Source organism: Mustela putorius, unplaced genomic scaffold (assembly GCF_011764305.1).
Source record: "Mustela putorius furo isolate JIRA1106 unplaced genomic scaffold, ASM1176430v1.1 tig00001692_pilon_pilon_pilon, whole genome shotgun sequence".
Taxonomy (NCBI): Eukaryota; Metazoa; Chordata; class Mammalia; order Carnivora; family Mustelidae; genus Mustela; species Mustela putorius.
Window position 1 is genome coordinate 90175 of NW_025421844.1, and position 17128 is coordinate 107302.

At 41.8% G+C, this 17128-nt stretch overlaps 2 protein-coding genes across 2 annotated transcripts; both read left to right on the plus strand.

Moving 5' to 3' along the window:
• Window positions 1-515: 515 nt before the first annotated feature.
• Window positions 516-3003, plus strand: LOC106003426 (disintegrin and metalloproteinase domain-containing protein 29-like). The gene has a single exon (XM_013050719.2). The coding sequence runs from the start codon at window positions 639-641 to the stop codon at window positions 2847-2849; it is 2211 nt and encodes a 736-aa protein (XP_012906173.2). The 5' UTR covers window positions 516-638; the 3' UTR covers window positions 2850-3003.
• A 10563-nt stretch (window positions 3004-13566) lies between these two features.
• Window positions 13567-16053, plus strand: LOC101683387 (disintegrin and metalloproteinase domain-containing protein 21-like). Its single transcript, XM_004781974.2, has one exon. It carries the CDS (start codon window positions 13642-13644, stop codon window positions 15895-15897), a length of 2256 nt encoding a protein of 751 aa, XP_004782031.1. The 5' UTR covers window positions 13567-13641; the 3' UTR covers window positions 15898-16053.
• The last annotated feature ends 1075 nt before the right edge of the window (window positions 16054-17128 follow it).

A 17128-nucleotide genomic window follows, 5' to 3' on the forward strand; every position in this document is an offset into this window, starting at 1 on the left:
AATTTTAAAGGAATTTATTGCATTAAAACTTACATTACATATTCAACACAGAGGACATGGGGAGATAAGAGAGGAGAAGAGAGTTGAGGGAAGTTGAATGGGGAGATGAACCATGGACTCTGAAAAACAATCTGAGGGTTTTGAAGGGGTGGGGGTGGGAGGTTGGAGGAGCCTGGTGGTAGGTAATATGGAGGGCACCTATTGTACGGAACACTGGATGTGGTGAAAAAAAAAAAAAAAAAAAAACAAAGAATTCTGTTACACTGAAAAGAAATTAAATTTAAAAAAGTATATTACATATTCAAATATCTAAAGGAAAGATCGAATGTATTGAATATGGGGATGCTACTGGATACAACTCCCTTCCCATATCCATGTAAGTACTCATGAACATAGTCCACCCACCTCTCACACATCCACCCCAGCTGAACTGATGTGTAGACCCACCCACTGCCACACCCTGTGACTGTGACCTCATCTCCACAGGTGGCCCCCAGGTGTGGGGTGGGGGTAGCCTGAAGAAGCCCTCTGTTCTGTCAGATGCTTTAGGCCAGGCCCTCACTGAAGATCTTCTCTTGATCCATTCTCACTGACAGATATCCCTGAGCAGGGCCCTGAGCCTGGCTGTTCAGGTGACCATGAAGGCACTCCTCTTGCTCCTTGCTGTCTGGGCAGGGCTGGCTCCTGTCCAATGTTCTCAAGGCCGTCCATCATGGCGCTACATCTCCTCTGAGGTGGTCATTCCCAGAAAGGAGCTGTACCATGGCAAAGGCGTTCGGATGCCAGGCTGGCTGTCCTACAGCCTGCATTTTGGGGACAAGAGACACATTATCCACATGCGGCGCAAGAAACTGTTTTGGTCCAGACATCTGATGATGATGACTCAGGATGACCAAGGAGCCCTGCAGATGGACTACCCCTTCATCCCTCCAGACTGTTACTACCTCGGCTACCTGGAGGAGATTCCTCTTTCCATGGTCACCGTGGACACATGCTATGGGGGTCTTGAAGGTATCTTGAAGATGGATGACCTTGCTTATGAAATCAAACCCCTCAGCAATTCACAAAGGTTTGAGCACATTGTTTCTCAGATAGTGACAGATACAAATGTGATGGGACCTACCTATCAACTGGGACATAAGGAGATTATGGACCCCCTTTACTCTCAAGCAAATTCCAGTGTTGTCCCCAGGATCTCTAGTAAGATGTATTCATCCCATAATGGAAATATGAAAGGACTTGCCCTAAGTTCCAACTCAATGTATACTGTGTTCAACAACATGTCAAAATGTGCCCAATTCCTGATAAAGATATGTAGTTTAATTGACACATTCCTTCAAGGTATTGATATTAATTACTATATTGGATCCATTATTATTTATAACCAGAGAGATCCAGTTTTCATGAATAATTATAACGCGCACTTTAGTCCATATGTTAGACACTATCAGTTTGCTGTGTACAGATTTATTATACCACATTCATCTATAATTGTGATTAAAGATGGGCCAAATGATCTTAATTATGAACCTGCAATATATGGTATATGCAATAATCGAAACCTTGTCATGCTTGGTTACCTGGGCAGACACCTTTTAATATTGTCAATTGCAGGAGCACAAAAGGTGGCAAGAAATTTAGGTCTATATTATGATGAGAGTACTTGTACTTGCCAGAGAAGGTCCCTGTGCATTATGCACAGAAAACCTTCTCTGACAGATTCCTTCAGTAACTGTTCCTATACGCACGTACAGCACATAGTGGGTGGTGGGAAAGGTGAGTGTCTATTCAGCACCCGATTGCTCTATTTAAATAAAAGCTTGACTCATGATCGTTGTGGAAACCGCATAGTGGATCAAGGTGAGGAGTGTGACTGTGGCTCCTTCAAACAGTGTTACAACAACCCCTGCTGTACGAATGCTTGTAGGTTCACCAGTGGCAGCAAATGCAATACAGGCAGGTGCTGTACAAACTGCACCTATTCCCCTCCTGGGACACTCTGCAGACCAATCCAAAATATATGTGATCTTCCCGAGTACTGCCGTGGGAAGTCCTTGGCATGTCCTGATGATTTCTATATGCAAGATGGAACCCCATGCACAGAAGTGGGCTACTGCTATCTTGGAAATTGCACTGACCGCACTGTGCACTGCCAAGAAATCTTTGGCAAAAATGCTGTGAAAGGTTCAGATGCCTGCTATATCATAAATAGAAGAGGCAATAGATACGGACACTGCAGTAGAAAAGAAGAGTTAATGAAACATAAGGCCTGTGCCATCGAAGACATTTATTGTGGAAGGTTGCAATGTGGTAATGTCACTCACCTCCCCCACTTGCAAGAACATGTGGGATTCCATCAGTCTCTAATCTCAGGGTTCTGGTGTTTTGGGCTGGACTCACATCGCTCCACAGGAGCAAATGATGTTGGTCACGTGAGAACAGGTACCCCCTGTGATCGTGAAAAGATCTGTATAGATGGCTCCTGCATTGCCAGGGATGTTCAGCTGAATTATGACTGTTTACCTGAGAAATGCAGTCACAGGGGGATTTGCAACAATAACAAGAACTGTCATTGTCACATAGGCTGGGATCCTCCACACTGCATTGACAGAGGTGCTGGGGGGAGCACAGATAGTGGACCCCCGCCACGTAAAATGCGGTCAGTCAGGCAAAGTAATGAATCTCTGATATATCTGAGAGTGGTCTTTGGTCGCATTTATGCCTTGATAGCTGTATTTCTGTTTGGCGTCGCCACAAATGTAAGAACAATCAAGACAGTTAAAGTTGTGGAAGAGAAAGCTGATGAAGTCAGTCCTGATATCAGCCTCCAGACCTCTGAACAACAATAGGTAATCTGCAGGAGCATAAGTGAAACTACAGTGAGGAGGTGGCTGATGTTAGGAGAGGGCTGCAGGAGACATAGTGTTACCAACACATATCACCTGACTTTCACAGCAAGTCTGTGACAGATGACTGACAAGCACTCTGAAATAAATTGTGAAAAGTGCACATTCTGGGTTCTTGATGTTTTTTGTAAGACAATAAGAGCCCACATTGATCCCAAGACACTGCCCAGTGTCCAGTTTACCTGAATCAGCAGCTGGGGTGAAGTCCCTGGGTGCAGAATTAAGGGAAGTTGCAACAGGCTCCTGCAGGGAAAAGTCATTACATTTTTACAAAAGGGTGCTCATTACCAGCGAGGATTTTCTCATTGTCCAGGTAATCTCTCCTGGACATCTCAGCGTGATGGAGGGCTACTTGACACCCATGCTGTCTGTCCCATACTGGGGTGGCTATGGGCAGGAAGGGTGACTCAGGTGTGATCCCAACTAGTGCAAGTTGCACCACCCTGGAGAGTAATTTTCTGGGTACAAGACCTAGTGCAAGCTATGCCATCCTGGATAGAATATTTCTGAGTAATGAACACTGAGACCATGATCCTGAATGTTGCATCCTATGAAATCAATCAGAAAGGTAAGCGGAAGTTCCAATTAATGACTCTGGAATCCAGAGAGAACCCTAGGAAGATCATCCCTCACTTCCTTCTTAGTCTACATTCCAGGAAGCTGAGCAGTGACAGCAGCTGTACAGGTGTGGTAAAAAAAAAAAAAAATCAACTTGTTCTGAACTGCTGCCTGGACATGGGACACAGAGTCCCAGGAACACTCACTGCTCATCATCCTTACATAATGCCCTGCCTGGAATTCCATCTCTGTTTCACCCAGGAATCTTTCAAAATAACCACAAAGAGATAGGCCTGTGAAATATTAGGAACTTCAGACGCATCCACCCCTATATAGTTAGGTGCTTGCTACCTCCCTGGCGACCTAGGATGAGACCATCCATTCCCTGGTTAATCATGTCCCCTTTTTTTCTGGTACTGGTTCATCATAAATTCTGGGACTCCGCTTCCATTGCAGGGTGTACTGAAACCTCACTTTTAGTCAAAATCAATATGTGGGTCTCATTCACCCAAAGTGGAAGCTCAGAAGCTGAGGTAGCCACCTGTTTTGTTTTTATTATTTGTTAAATTTAATTTTTTTAAATTTCTTTTCAGTGTTCCAGAATTCATTGTTTATGCACCAAACCCAGTGCACCATGCAATATGTGCCCTCCTTAATACCCACCACCAGGCTCACCCAACTTCCCAACCCCTACTGTCCAAAATCCTCAGTTTGTTTATCAGAGTCCACAGTCACTCATGGTTTGTCTCCCCCTCAAATTTCCCCCAACTCCCTTCTCCTTTCCAGCTCCCCATGTTCTCTGTGTTATTTCTTATGCTCCACAGAGGAGTGAAACCATATAATAATTGACTCTCTCTGCTTGACTTATTTCACTCAGCACAATCTCCTCCAGTCCTGTCCATGTTGCTACAAAAGTTGGGTATCCATCCTTTCTGATGGAGGCACAATACTCCATAGTGTATATGGACCACATCTTCCTTATCCATTCATCTGTTGAAGGGCATCTTGGTTCTTTCTACAGTTTGTCTATTGTGGCCATTGCTGCTATGAACATTGGGGTGAATAAGGCCTTTCTTTTCACTACATCTGTATCTTTGGGGTAAATACCCAGTAGTGCAATTGCAGGGTCATAGGGAAGCTTTATTTTTAATTTCTTTATGAATCACCACATGTTTTCCAAAGTGGCTGCAACAACTTGCATTCCCACCAACAGTGTAAGAGGGTTACCCTTTATCCACATCCTCTCCAACACACGTTTTTTAGAGTCTTGTTAATTTTAGCCATTCAACTGGTGTGAGGTGGTATCCCAATGTGGTTTTAATTTGAATCTCCCTGATGGCTAGTGATGAGGAACATTTTTTCATGTGTCTGATAGCCATTTGTATGTCTTATTTGAGAAGTGTCAATTCATGTATTCTGCCCATTGTTTGAAATAATTATCTATTTTGTGTGTCTTGAGTTTGAGGAGTTCTTAATAGATCTTGGATATAAGCCCTTTGTCTGTAGTGTCATTTTCGAATATCTGCTCCCATTCTGTGGGTTGCCTCTTTGTTTTGTTGACTGTTTCCTTTGTTGTGGAGAAGCTTTCGATCTTGATGAAGTCCTAAAGGTTCATTTTTGCTTTTGTTTGTTTTGCCTTTGGAGACATGTCCTGAAAGAAGATGCTGTGGCCTACTTTGACTAGGTTACTGCCTGTGTTCTACTCTAGGATTCTGATGGATTCCTGCCTCATGTTGAGGTCTTTTATCCATTTCAAGTTTATCTTTGTATATTGTGTAAGAGAATGGTCAAGGTTCATTCTTCTACCCATTGCTGTCCAATTTTCCCAGCACCATTTATTGAAGAGACTGTCTTTTTTCCACTGTATATTTTTTCCTGTTTTGTTGAAGATTAGTTGACTATAAAACTTGAGGGTCCATATCTGGGCTTTCTACTCTATTCCACTTGTCTATGTGTCTTTTTTTGTGGCAGTACCATGCTGTCTTGGTGATCACAGCTTTTTAATTGTTAGTGCCAATTTAATCTTGAAATTTGTTTAAATATTAGGGCCTGCTTAGCTAGAACGACTCCATATTGCCTAGGAAACCATATTGTTGTTCACATCCATGGACTTCATTCTGAAAATAAACGCCCCAGTAGTTCCTGGTGTCAGTTCTGGGTATCAATTCCAGGAATAAACACCTTAACAATAGAAGCCACGTACCTTGAGGTCTGTGGTTATGCCCTTAAAAAACCAGCCTGTGAGATTGGGGTGGGGTCGCTCTCTTTGGAGGCAGCCCTGGCTGGTCAGTCTGATTTCTAATGCTTGGCAAAGAATAAAGCTTTGCATAACTTTCACTTTGTCTCTGTCTTATTCCTTTGATAATGGACCCCAATAGTAATAAAGCTTGACCCCAATTTTGTTTTTTTTTTTCAACATTTCCTTAGCAATTTGGGGTCTCTTCTGGTTCCATACAAATTTTAGGATTGTTTGTTCCAGCTCTTTGAAAAATGCCAGTGGAATATTGATCAGAATTACATTGAAAGTATAGATTCCGAGAGGGGGACAAGATGGTGGGGAAATAGGAAGAGGCACCTTTTCAAACTGTACCCTAAAGTGAGCTGATTACCTACCAAAAAACTACGATCACCCATGAAATTAGACTGAGATCAGAATTATACACGTCTGGATCTCTACAGGGGCAGAAGATGCCAGCGGGCAGGTAAAATGGAGTGGGAACATTGGACTGATATCAGACGATAAAAAAAAAAAAAAAAGGAGAGGGAGACACCAGAGGTGACTGACTGGAAAGTAATATCCCTAATATGAGAGTGCCCTGCATCTGGGGACCAGCATTAACTTGGAGACTGGTTGAAAGCACTCCAAAAGAGCAAAAGATTTGGGGGGGGGATTGTGGGAATCAGGGCATCTAGGGACAGGGGCTTAATTCCTTAGACCCAGGACAGCCTCCCCTGTATCTGAGCCAGAGAAAGTGCGGTGGAGAAACCAGGTCTTGGTCCCTGAGCTGCCAGCATGCCCAAGATTGCGTGGGGTCTGGCTCCTGTGACGGGCTGGGAGCAACGCCAGAGGGCAGACTGGGGAGCCCTTCCACTTTACCCCAACTCCCTTCTCCTCTATAACACCCCTTTACTTCCATGATATTTGTTATGCTCCACAAATAAGTGAAACCATATGATAATTGCCTCTCTCGGCTTGACTTATTTCACTCAACATAATCTCTTCCAGTCCCGTCCATGTTGCTACAAAAGTTGGGTATTCATCCTTTCTGATGGAGGCATAATACGCTATAGTGTATATGAACCACATCTTTTTTTTTTTTTTAAGATTTTATTTATTTATTTGACAGAGAGAGAGATCACAAGTAGGCAGAGAGGCAGGCAGAGAGAGAGAGAGAGAGGAGGAAGCAGGCTCCCTGCTGAGCAGAGAGCCCGATGCAGGACTCGATTTCAGGACCCTGAGATCATGACCTGAGCCGAAGGCAGCGGCTTAACCCACTGAGTCACCCAGCGCCCTGGACCACATCTTCTTATCCATTCGTCGGTTGAAGGGCACCTTGGTTCTTTCCACAGTTTGGCGACCATGGCCATTGCTGCTATAAACATTGGGGTACAGATGGCCCTTCTTTTCACTACATCTGTATCTTTGGGGTAAATACCCAGGAGAGCAATGGCAGGGTCATAGGGAAGTTCTATTTGTAATTTCTTGAGAAATCTCCACACTGTTCTCCAAAGAGCCTGCACCAACTTGCATTCCCACCAACAATGGAAGACGGTTCCCCTTTCTCCACATCCTCTCCAACACATGTTGTTTCCTGTTTTGTTACTTTTGGCCATTCTAACTGGTGTAAGGTGATATCTCAATGTGGCTTTAATTTGAATCTCCCTGAGGGCTAATGAGGATGAACATTTTTTCATGTGTCTGATAGCCATTTGTATGTCTTGATTGGAGAAGTGTCTGTTCATATCTTCTGCCCATTTTTTGATATGTTTACCTGTTTCGTGTGTGTTGAGTTTGAGGAGTTCATTATAGATCCTGAATATCAACCTTTTGTCTTTGCTGTCACTTGCAAATATCTTCTCCCATTCCGTGGCTTGCCTCTTTGTTTTTTTTTTTTTTTTTTTACTGTTTCATTTGCTGTGCAGACGCTTTTGATTTTGATGAAGTCCCAAAAGTTTATTTTCGCTTGTGTTTCCTTTGCCTTTGGAGACATATCTTGAAAGAAGTTGCTGTGGCTGATATCGAAGAGATTACTGCCTATGTTCTCCTCTGAGATTCTGATGGATACCTGTCTCACGTTGAAGTCTTTTATCTATTTTGAGTTTATCTTTCTGTATGGTGTAAGAGAATGGTCAAGTTTCATTCTTCTAGTTATAGCTGTCCAGTTTTCCCAGCACCTTTTATTTAAGAGACTTTCTTTTTTCCACTGTATATTTTTTTCCTGTTTTGTTGAAAATTAATTGACCATATAGTTGAGGGTCCATATCTGGGCTCTCTACTCTGTTACACTGGTCTATGTGTCTGTTTTTATGCCAGGACCATACTGTTTGGTGATCACAGCTTTGTAATAAAGCTTGAAATCACGTAACGTGATGCCCCCAGATTTATTTTTGTTTTTCAAAATTTCCTTAGCCATTCCATACAAATTTTTGGATTATTTGCTCCAGCTCTTGAAGAATACCAGTGGAATTTTGATCAGAATGGCATTAAAAGTATAGATTGCTCTAGGAAGTATAGACATTTTAACAATGTTTATTCTTCCAATCCAAGAGCATGGAGCGGTCTTCCATCTTTTTGCGTCTTCTTCAATTTCCTTCATGAGTGTTCTGTAGTTCCTCGAATACAGATCCTTTACCTCTTTGGTTAGGTTTATTCCCAGGTATCTTATGGTTCTTGGTGCTATAGTAAATGGAATCGATTCTCTAATTTCCCTTTCTGTATTTTCATTATTAGTGTATAAGAAGAAGAAAAATTCCAGACTCTCCTTATAAAACCAGCATTACCTTGACCTTATCCCCAAACTAGGTAAAAGGAGAATTTCAGACCAATATCCCTGATTAATATGGATGCCAAGATTCTCAGCAAGATCCTAGCTAATAGGATCCAACAGTATATTAAAAAGATTATCCTCCACTACAGGTGGGATTTACCCAGGAGTGCAAGGATCATTCAACTTTCACAAATCAATGTGGTAGAACAAATCAATAAGAGAAGAGAGTAGAACCACATGGTCCTCTCAATTGATGCAGAAAAAAGGCATTTGAGAAGATGCAGCATCCATTCCTGATCAAAACACTTCAAAGTATAGGGTAGAGGGAACACCCTCAACTTCATAAAATCTATCTATGAAAAGCCCAGTGCAAAGGTCATCCTCAAGGGGAAAAGCTTATACCCTTCCCCTTGATATCAGGAATATGACAAGAATGCCCACTCTCACTACTCCTGTTCAACACTGCATTAGAAGTCCTAGCAACAGCAATCAGACAACAAAGATAAATAAAAGGTATTGAAATTGTCAATGAAGAAGTCAAACTCTCTGTCTTCGCAGATGACATGATACTTTATATGGAATTAATATTCAAAAGACTCCACCCCAAAACCATGGGATCTCTTACAGGAATTAATTAATGTGGCAGGATATAAAATCAAGGGACAGAAATCAGTTGCTTTCTTACACAATAATAATGAAAATACAGAAAAGGAAATTAGAGAATCAATTCCATTTCCAAAGCACCAAGAATCATAAGATACCTGGGAATAAACCTAAGCAAATAGGTAAAGGATCTGTACTCAAGGAACTACAGAACACTCATGAAAGAAATTGAAGAAGACACAAAAAGATGGGAAACCATTCCATACTCATGGATCGGGGGAATAAACATAGTTAAAATATCTATACTGCTTAAAGCAACCTGTATGTTCAATGCCATTCCAATCAAAATTCCACCAGAAGTTTTCAATAAGCTGGTGGAAACAATCCTAAAATTTGCATGGAACCAGAAGATACACTGGAATGCTAAGAAAATGTTGAAAAACAAAACTGGGGGCATCCATTGCCTAATTTCAAGCTTTACTACAAAGCTGTGATCCCCAAGACAGCTTGGTACTGACAAAAAAACAGACACATAGACCAGTGGAATAGAGTAGAGAGCCCAGTATGGACCCTCATCTCTATGGTCAAATAATCTTCAACAAGGCAGGAAAATATATACAGTGGAAAAACGACAGTCTTCAATAAATGGTACTTGGAAAATTGGACAGCTACATGTAGCAGAATGAAACTTGACCATTCTCTTACACCATACACAAACATAAACTCTAAATGGATGAAGGACCTCAATGTGAGGCAGGAATCCATGAGAATCCTAGAGAATAACATAGCAGTAACCTCTTCGACATTGGCTACAGTAACTTCTTTCAAGATATGTCTCCAAAGACAATGGAAACAAAAGTGAAAATGAACTTTTGGGACTTCATCAAGATTAAAAGCTCTGCACAGCAAAGGAAAGAGTCAACAAAACAACGAGGCAACCCACAAAATGGGAGGAGATATTCACAATTGAGAATACAGACAAAATAAGATCTATAAAGAACTTCTCAGACTCAACACATGCAAAACAGATAATCATGTCAAAAAAAATGGGCAGAAGACACGAACAGCCACTTCTCCAATGAAGACATACAAATGGCTAACAGACAGATGAATAAAATGTTCATCATCACTAGCCATCAGGGAGATTCAAATCAGAACCACATTGAGATCCCACCTTCCACCAGTTAGAATGACCATATATATATATATATATATATATATATATATATATATATATTTTTAAATTTTATTTATTTATTTGACAGAGAGAGAGAGAGAGATCACAAGTAGGCAGAGAGAGATAGAGATAGATAGAGAGAGAGAGAGAGAGAGAGAAAGAAGCACCTCCCTGCTCAGCAGAGAGCCCCATGCAGGGCTTGATCCCAAGACCCCGAGATCCTGACCTGGGCTGAAGACAGAGGCTTAACTCACTGAGTCATTGAAGCATCCAGAATGGCCAAAATTAACAAGACAGTAAAAAAAAAATGTGTTGGAGAGGATTTGGAGAAAGGGGAACCCTTTTACACTGCTGGAAGGAAAGCAAATTTGTGCAGCCACATTGGAAAAAAAATGTGGAGTTTTCATAAGAAAATAAAAATAGAGCTTCCCTATGACTCTGCCTTTGCACTACTGGGTATTTACCCCAATGGTACAGATGTAGTGAAAAGAAGGGCCATCTGTACCCCAATGTTCATAACACAGTCATCAAATTGTGGAAAGAACAAAGATGCCCTTCAATGGACAAATGGGGAAGAAGATGTTGTCTATATACACTATGGAGTATTATGCCTCCATCAGGAAGGATGAATACCCAAGTTTTGTATCAATATAGATGGGCCTAGAGATTTTGCTTAGTGAAATAAGTCAAGCAGAGAGAACCAGTTTACCATATGGTTTTGCTTATTTGTTGACCACAAGGAATAACATGGAAAACATGATAAAATGGAGAGGAGAAGTGAGTTGGGGGAAGTTGGAGGGAGAAAGGAACCATGAAAGACTGTGGACTCTGAGAAACAAACTGAGGGTTTTGGAGGGGAGGGATTTGGGCCATTGGGTGAGCCCGGCTGTGGATATTATGCAGGGCATGTATTGAATGGAGCACTGGGTGTGGTGCATAAACAGTGAATTCTTCAACACCCTAAAGTAGTTTTTAAAAATAAATAAATAAGTAAATAGATAAATAAATAATGAATAAATATGAATTTAAAATATTAGAAATGAGCAGAAGTCACAAAGAAAATCTTTAAAAAATTAAAAGAAAAATAAGTATAAAAGTATCTATACCACCCAAGAAATATATACTCAACACAATACTGATCAAAATATCAACAAAAACAGAGGGGAGACAAACCATGAGATACTGTGGACTCTGAGAAACATACTGAAGGTTTTGGAGGGGAGGGGATGGGACATTGGGTGATCCTGTTGGTGGGTACTAAGAATGGGAAATATTGCATGGATCACTGGTGTGGTGCATAAACAATGAATCTTGGAACACTGAAAAAGTAAAATAAAATTAAACAAAATATATCAACCACAATTATCACAGAGTGGAAGCAAACAATTCTACAACTTGCATGGGATGACAAAAGATCCCAAAAAGCCAAAGTAATCCTGAAAAATAAAAGCCAACCTTGATACCTCAGGATTCTGGATTTAAAGGCATATTACACATATCTGATCATCAAGACCATATTTTACTGGCACAGAAAGAGATGTATAGATCAGTGGAACAGGAATAAATACGCAGGCTGGACCCACAACCCTGTTGCCAATGAATCTTCAACAAATCAACAAAGAACATCCAATGGAAGGAAGACAGTCTCGTCAACACATGGGTTTGGTGAAACTAGACAGCCACATTCTGAAGAATAAAGCCAGACCACTTTTCTTTTTTACACAATACACAAAAATAGATTAAAACTGGTTGAAATACCTTAATGTGACACAAGAAACCATCAAAATCCTAGTTGAGACCGCAAACTAATCTACTTCATATAATCCATACAAATTCTTACTGGATTTATCTCCTGAGGCAAAGAAAACAAAAGCAAAAATAAACTTTTGGGACTTCAATTTGTATATGTATATATGTGTGTGTGTGTCTGTGTGTGTATGTGTGTGTGTGTGTGTATAGAGAGAGAGAGAAAAAACCCAACTACTTCTGTGCAGCAAATTAAATAATGAACAAAATTAAAAGGCAAACTCTGTAATATGAGAAGATACTTACACATTTCATATCTGATAAAGGGCTCATATCAAAAATATCTAAGTAGCTTGTAAATTTTTTCCACATTTTTAGTAGAGAGCATGTCAGTGGAGCTCAGCATACAGTCATGAGAGAAGCAGATTCTTGTCTTTCACATTTGTATTGTGCTAAGATCTCACTACACATGAGAGCTATCCTCTTAACAAAATTTTAATTGTGTAGCACAGTATTGTTCTTTTGCAGGTGCAGGGTTTCGGAGGACATATCTAGAACTTAGTTATCTAGCATAACATAAAATCATACCTCTGAGATATTGGCAACTCACCATTGACCCTCCCACTAACCCCTGGAAACTGTCATTCGTCTCTCTGAATTCAAATTAACCTGTCCATTGTTGGAAAGGCCAATATTAAAGAGATGAGTTTTGACTGGAAAGGGATGTGAATTTTATTCAGAAAGCTAGCCACATTGGCAAAAGGCACACTCTTTTTCAAAGGCTGACACTGAAATTTCTGCCTGAAACAGGAGATTTTAAAGGGGGGTTTGAATACTTGATTAAAGAAGGGAGTGCAATGGTTGGCAACATTTCTTATTCACACCCGAGCTGTATGATGCCAACTACAAAAGTAACCTCACCCCCTCTGTTCTCTGGCTGAGAAAGGATCCACACATGCTGCCAAAGTCCAGGAAAGAACCAAAATAGAGGATTAGTGTGAACAAATCTTGGGTCTCACATGTGGTCACCAATACATTCTGTTTTCACTGCTGTGAGAAAAAAAAAAATAACATACAAACTTGTAACTCATCTATCATTACACGGAGTACTGGGGAATATATTACTCAGTAAGCCCAAAGGAAACTAAAAGGTTCAAATGACTTGCCAATAAATGGTAAACCAGGATAAGACAGGTAACACTGCAAAACCATTTTCATCAATATCTTTAATGTAAAATTTGCAATGTCCACCTCTGCATGTCAAGGAAGTAGGAACAGTGATATCTATAGTGAATTATGGGGGTAATCCACAGAAAGTGGACCCAGAAATACCACAGGAGATGGAAACAGTAAAGGAGTTTATTACATTATTACTGTATATCATGTATTCAAGTATCTGGAGGAAAGATTGTATGTGTTGAATCTGGAGAAGCCCGAGTCCAACACATTTCTCATATCTATGTGAGCACCCATCTCTCACACATCCACACAGCTGAACATGTGTGCAGGCCCACCCACTGCCACACCCTGTGACTGTGACCTCATTCCCACAGATGGCCTCCAGGTTTGGGTTGCTGGTATCCTGAAGCAGTCCTCTGTTCTGTCAGATGCTCTAGATGTGGCCCTCACTGAGGATCTTCCCTTGATCCATTCTCACTGACAGATGTTCCTGAGAAGGGCCCTGGGGCTGGCAGAGGACGAGGTCATCATGAGGACGTTCTTCTTACTGCTTGCTGTCTGGGCAGGGCTGGCTCCTGTCCAATGTTCTCAAGGCCGTCCGTCATGGCGCTACATGTCCTCTGAGGTGGTCATTCCCAGGAAGGAGATGCACCATGGCAAAGACGTTCAGATGCCAGGCTGGCTGTCCTACAGCCTGCGATTTGGGGGCAAGAGGCACGTTATCCACATGCGGCGCAAGAAACTGTTTTGGTCCAGACAACTGCTGATGATGACTCAGGACGACCAAGGAGCCTTGCAGATGGATTATCCCTTCATCCCTCCAGACTGTTACTACCTCGGCTACCTGGAGGAGATTCCCCTTTCCATGATCACCATGGACACATGCTATGGGGGTCTTGAAGGTATCATCAAGTTGGATGACCTCGCCTATGAAATCAAACCCCTCAGCAATTCCCAAAGGTTTGAACACATTGTTTCTCAGATAGTGGCAGACACCAAATCAGTGGGATTTACCTATAAACTTGGACATCAGGAGGTTAGGGATCCCCTATTCTCTCAAGAAAATTACAGTGTTGTCCCCAGGATCTCTAGTAAGATGTATTCATCCCATCATGGAAATATCAAAGCACTTGCTCTCAGTTCCAACTCAATGTATACTGTGTTCAACAATGTGTCAAAATGTGCCCAATTCCTCATAAGGGTATTTAGTTTAGTTGACACATTTTTTCAAGGTATTGATGTAGCTTTTTATATTTCATCCATGATCATTTATGATCAGCGAGATCCAGCTTCCATGGGTGATTATCATGTGACAACAAATCCATATTTTCAGCATTATCACAAGTATGTGTTTCCAAGTCTTCAACCACATTCATCCATAATGTTGATAAAAGAGGGGCCACAGGATCATAATTATGAGCCTGTTGCATATGGTATATGCCGCTATCGAAATCTCATCATGATTGGTTACTTTGGCAGACCGTATTTATTTTTGTCTATCATAGCAACACAAAAGGTGGGAAGAAGTGCTGGTATGTACTATGATGATTTATACTGTTCTTGCCAGAGAAGATCCACTTGCATTATGTACATATCACCTGGTCTGACAGATTCCTTCAGTAACTGTTCCTATACACACATTCAGCACATAGTGGGTGGTGGTGTACTTGAGTGCATGTACAGAACCCAAAATGAGTATTTCAATAAAAGCCTGACTCACAATCGTTGTGGAAATCACGTAGTGGATCAAGGTGAGGAGTGTGACTGTGGCTCCTTCAAACAGTGTTACAGCAACCCCTGCTGTACGAATGCTTGTTCATTCACCAGTGGCAGCAAATGCAATACAGGCAGGTGCTGTACAAACTGCACCTATTCCCCTCCTGGAACACTCTGCAGACCAATCCAAAATATATGTGATCTTCCCGAGTACTGCCGTGGGAAATCCTTGGCATGCCCTGATGATTTCTATATGCAAGATGGAACCCCATGCACGGAAGTGGGCTACTGCTATCTTGGAAATTGCACTGACCCCACTGTGCACTGCCAAGAAATCTTTGGTAAAAATGCTGTGAAAGGTGAAAAATCCTGCTATGACATAAATAGAAGAGGAGATAGATATGGACACTGCAGGAGAGTAGCTGAACAAAAGAAGAGTACTCCCTGTGCCCTTGAAGACATTTATTGTGGAAGGCTGCAGTGTGGCAATGTCACACACCTCCCACGCTTGCAAGAGCACGTGGGATTCCATCAGTCTCTAATCTCAGGATTCTGGTGTTTTGGGCTGGACTCACATCGCTCCACAGGAACAAATGATGTTGGTCATGTGAGACCAGGTACACCCTGTGGTCCTGGAAAGATCTGTAGCAATACCTACTGCAATGGCAGTGCAGCTCAGCTGAATTATGACTGTTTACCTGAGAAATGCAGTCACAGGGGGATTTGCAACAATAACAAGAACTGTCATTGTCACATAGGCTGGGATCCTCCACACTGCATTGACAGAGGTGCTGGGGGGAGCACAGACAGTGGACCCCCACCACGTAAAATGCGGTCAGTCAGGCAAAATGCTGAATCTCTGGTGTATCTGAGAGTGGTCTTTGGTCGCATTTATGCCTTAATAGCTGTGTTCCTGTTTGGTGTCGCCACAAATGTAAAAACAATCAGGACAGTTAGAGTTAAGGAAGAGAAAGCTGATGAAGCCAACCCTGGACTTAGACCCCAGACCCCCAAACAACAGTAGGCAACCCACAGGAACATGAGTGAAACTCTACAGTTAGGAAGTCGCAAAGCTGACATCCACATTTCCAGGGATCTGTAAAAGACAGAGTGTTACCAACACATGTCACCCGACTTTCACACTGTATCTGTGACCAGCACTCTGAAATAAACTGTGAAAAGCACATGTTATGGCTTCTTTATATTTTTGTAAGACTGTAGGAGCCCACACTGATCCCAAGACACTGTCCAGGTAACTGAGTCAGCAACTGGGACTTGAGCTGAGGTCTTGTGGTGAAGAATTAAGAGAAGTTGTCACAGGCTTCTGCAGGAGAAAATTCATGACATTTCTCCAAAGCAATGATCTTGAGCACTGAGGATTTTCTCATTGTCTAGGTAATCTCTCCTCCGCAGTCCCAAGGAGAGTTCAGGGCAATGGAGGGCTATTCCCCAGCCATACTGCCTGTCCCACACACTGGGGTGCCTTTGGGAAGTAGGGGAGGGTGTCTGGTGTGTGATCCTAACCAGTACAAGCTATCACACCCTGGAGAGCATGTTCCTGAATATGGAAAACAGAGAACATGATCCTGAACATTGCTTCCCATAAAATCAATCATAAAAATAGGTAGAATATCTCATTGATGACTCTGGTATCCAGAGAGAATACTAGGAAGATCATCCCTCACTTCTCTCTTAGTCTGTATTCCAGGGAGCTGAGCAGGGACAGTAGGTAAGCATGTGTGGTAAGAAAATCAACTTGTTCTGGGTTGCTTCCTGGGCATGGGACATAGAGTCTCAAGAACACTGTCCCACAACACACTTTTTTTTTTAATTTATTTTTTTCAGCATAACAGTATTGTTTTTTGCACCACACCCAGTGCTCCATGCAATCCATGCACTCTCTAATATCCACCACCTGGTTCCCCCAATCTCCCACCTCCCACCCATTCAAAATGCTCAAATTGTTTTTCGGAGTTCATAGTCTCTCATGGTTCACCTCCCCTTCCAATTACCCAGAACTCCCCTCTCCTCTCTAAGTCCCCATGTCCTCCACGCTATGTGTTATGCTCCAAAAATAAGTGAAAGCATATGATAATTGACTCTCTCTGCTTGATTTATTTCACTCATAATGATCTCTTCTAGTCTCAACCATGTTGCTACAAAAGTTGGGTATTCATCCTTTCTGATGGAGGCATAATACTCCATAGTGTTTATGGAACACATCTACCTTATCCAGTCATCCGTTGAAGGGAATC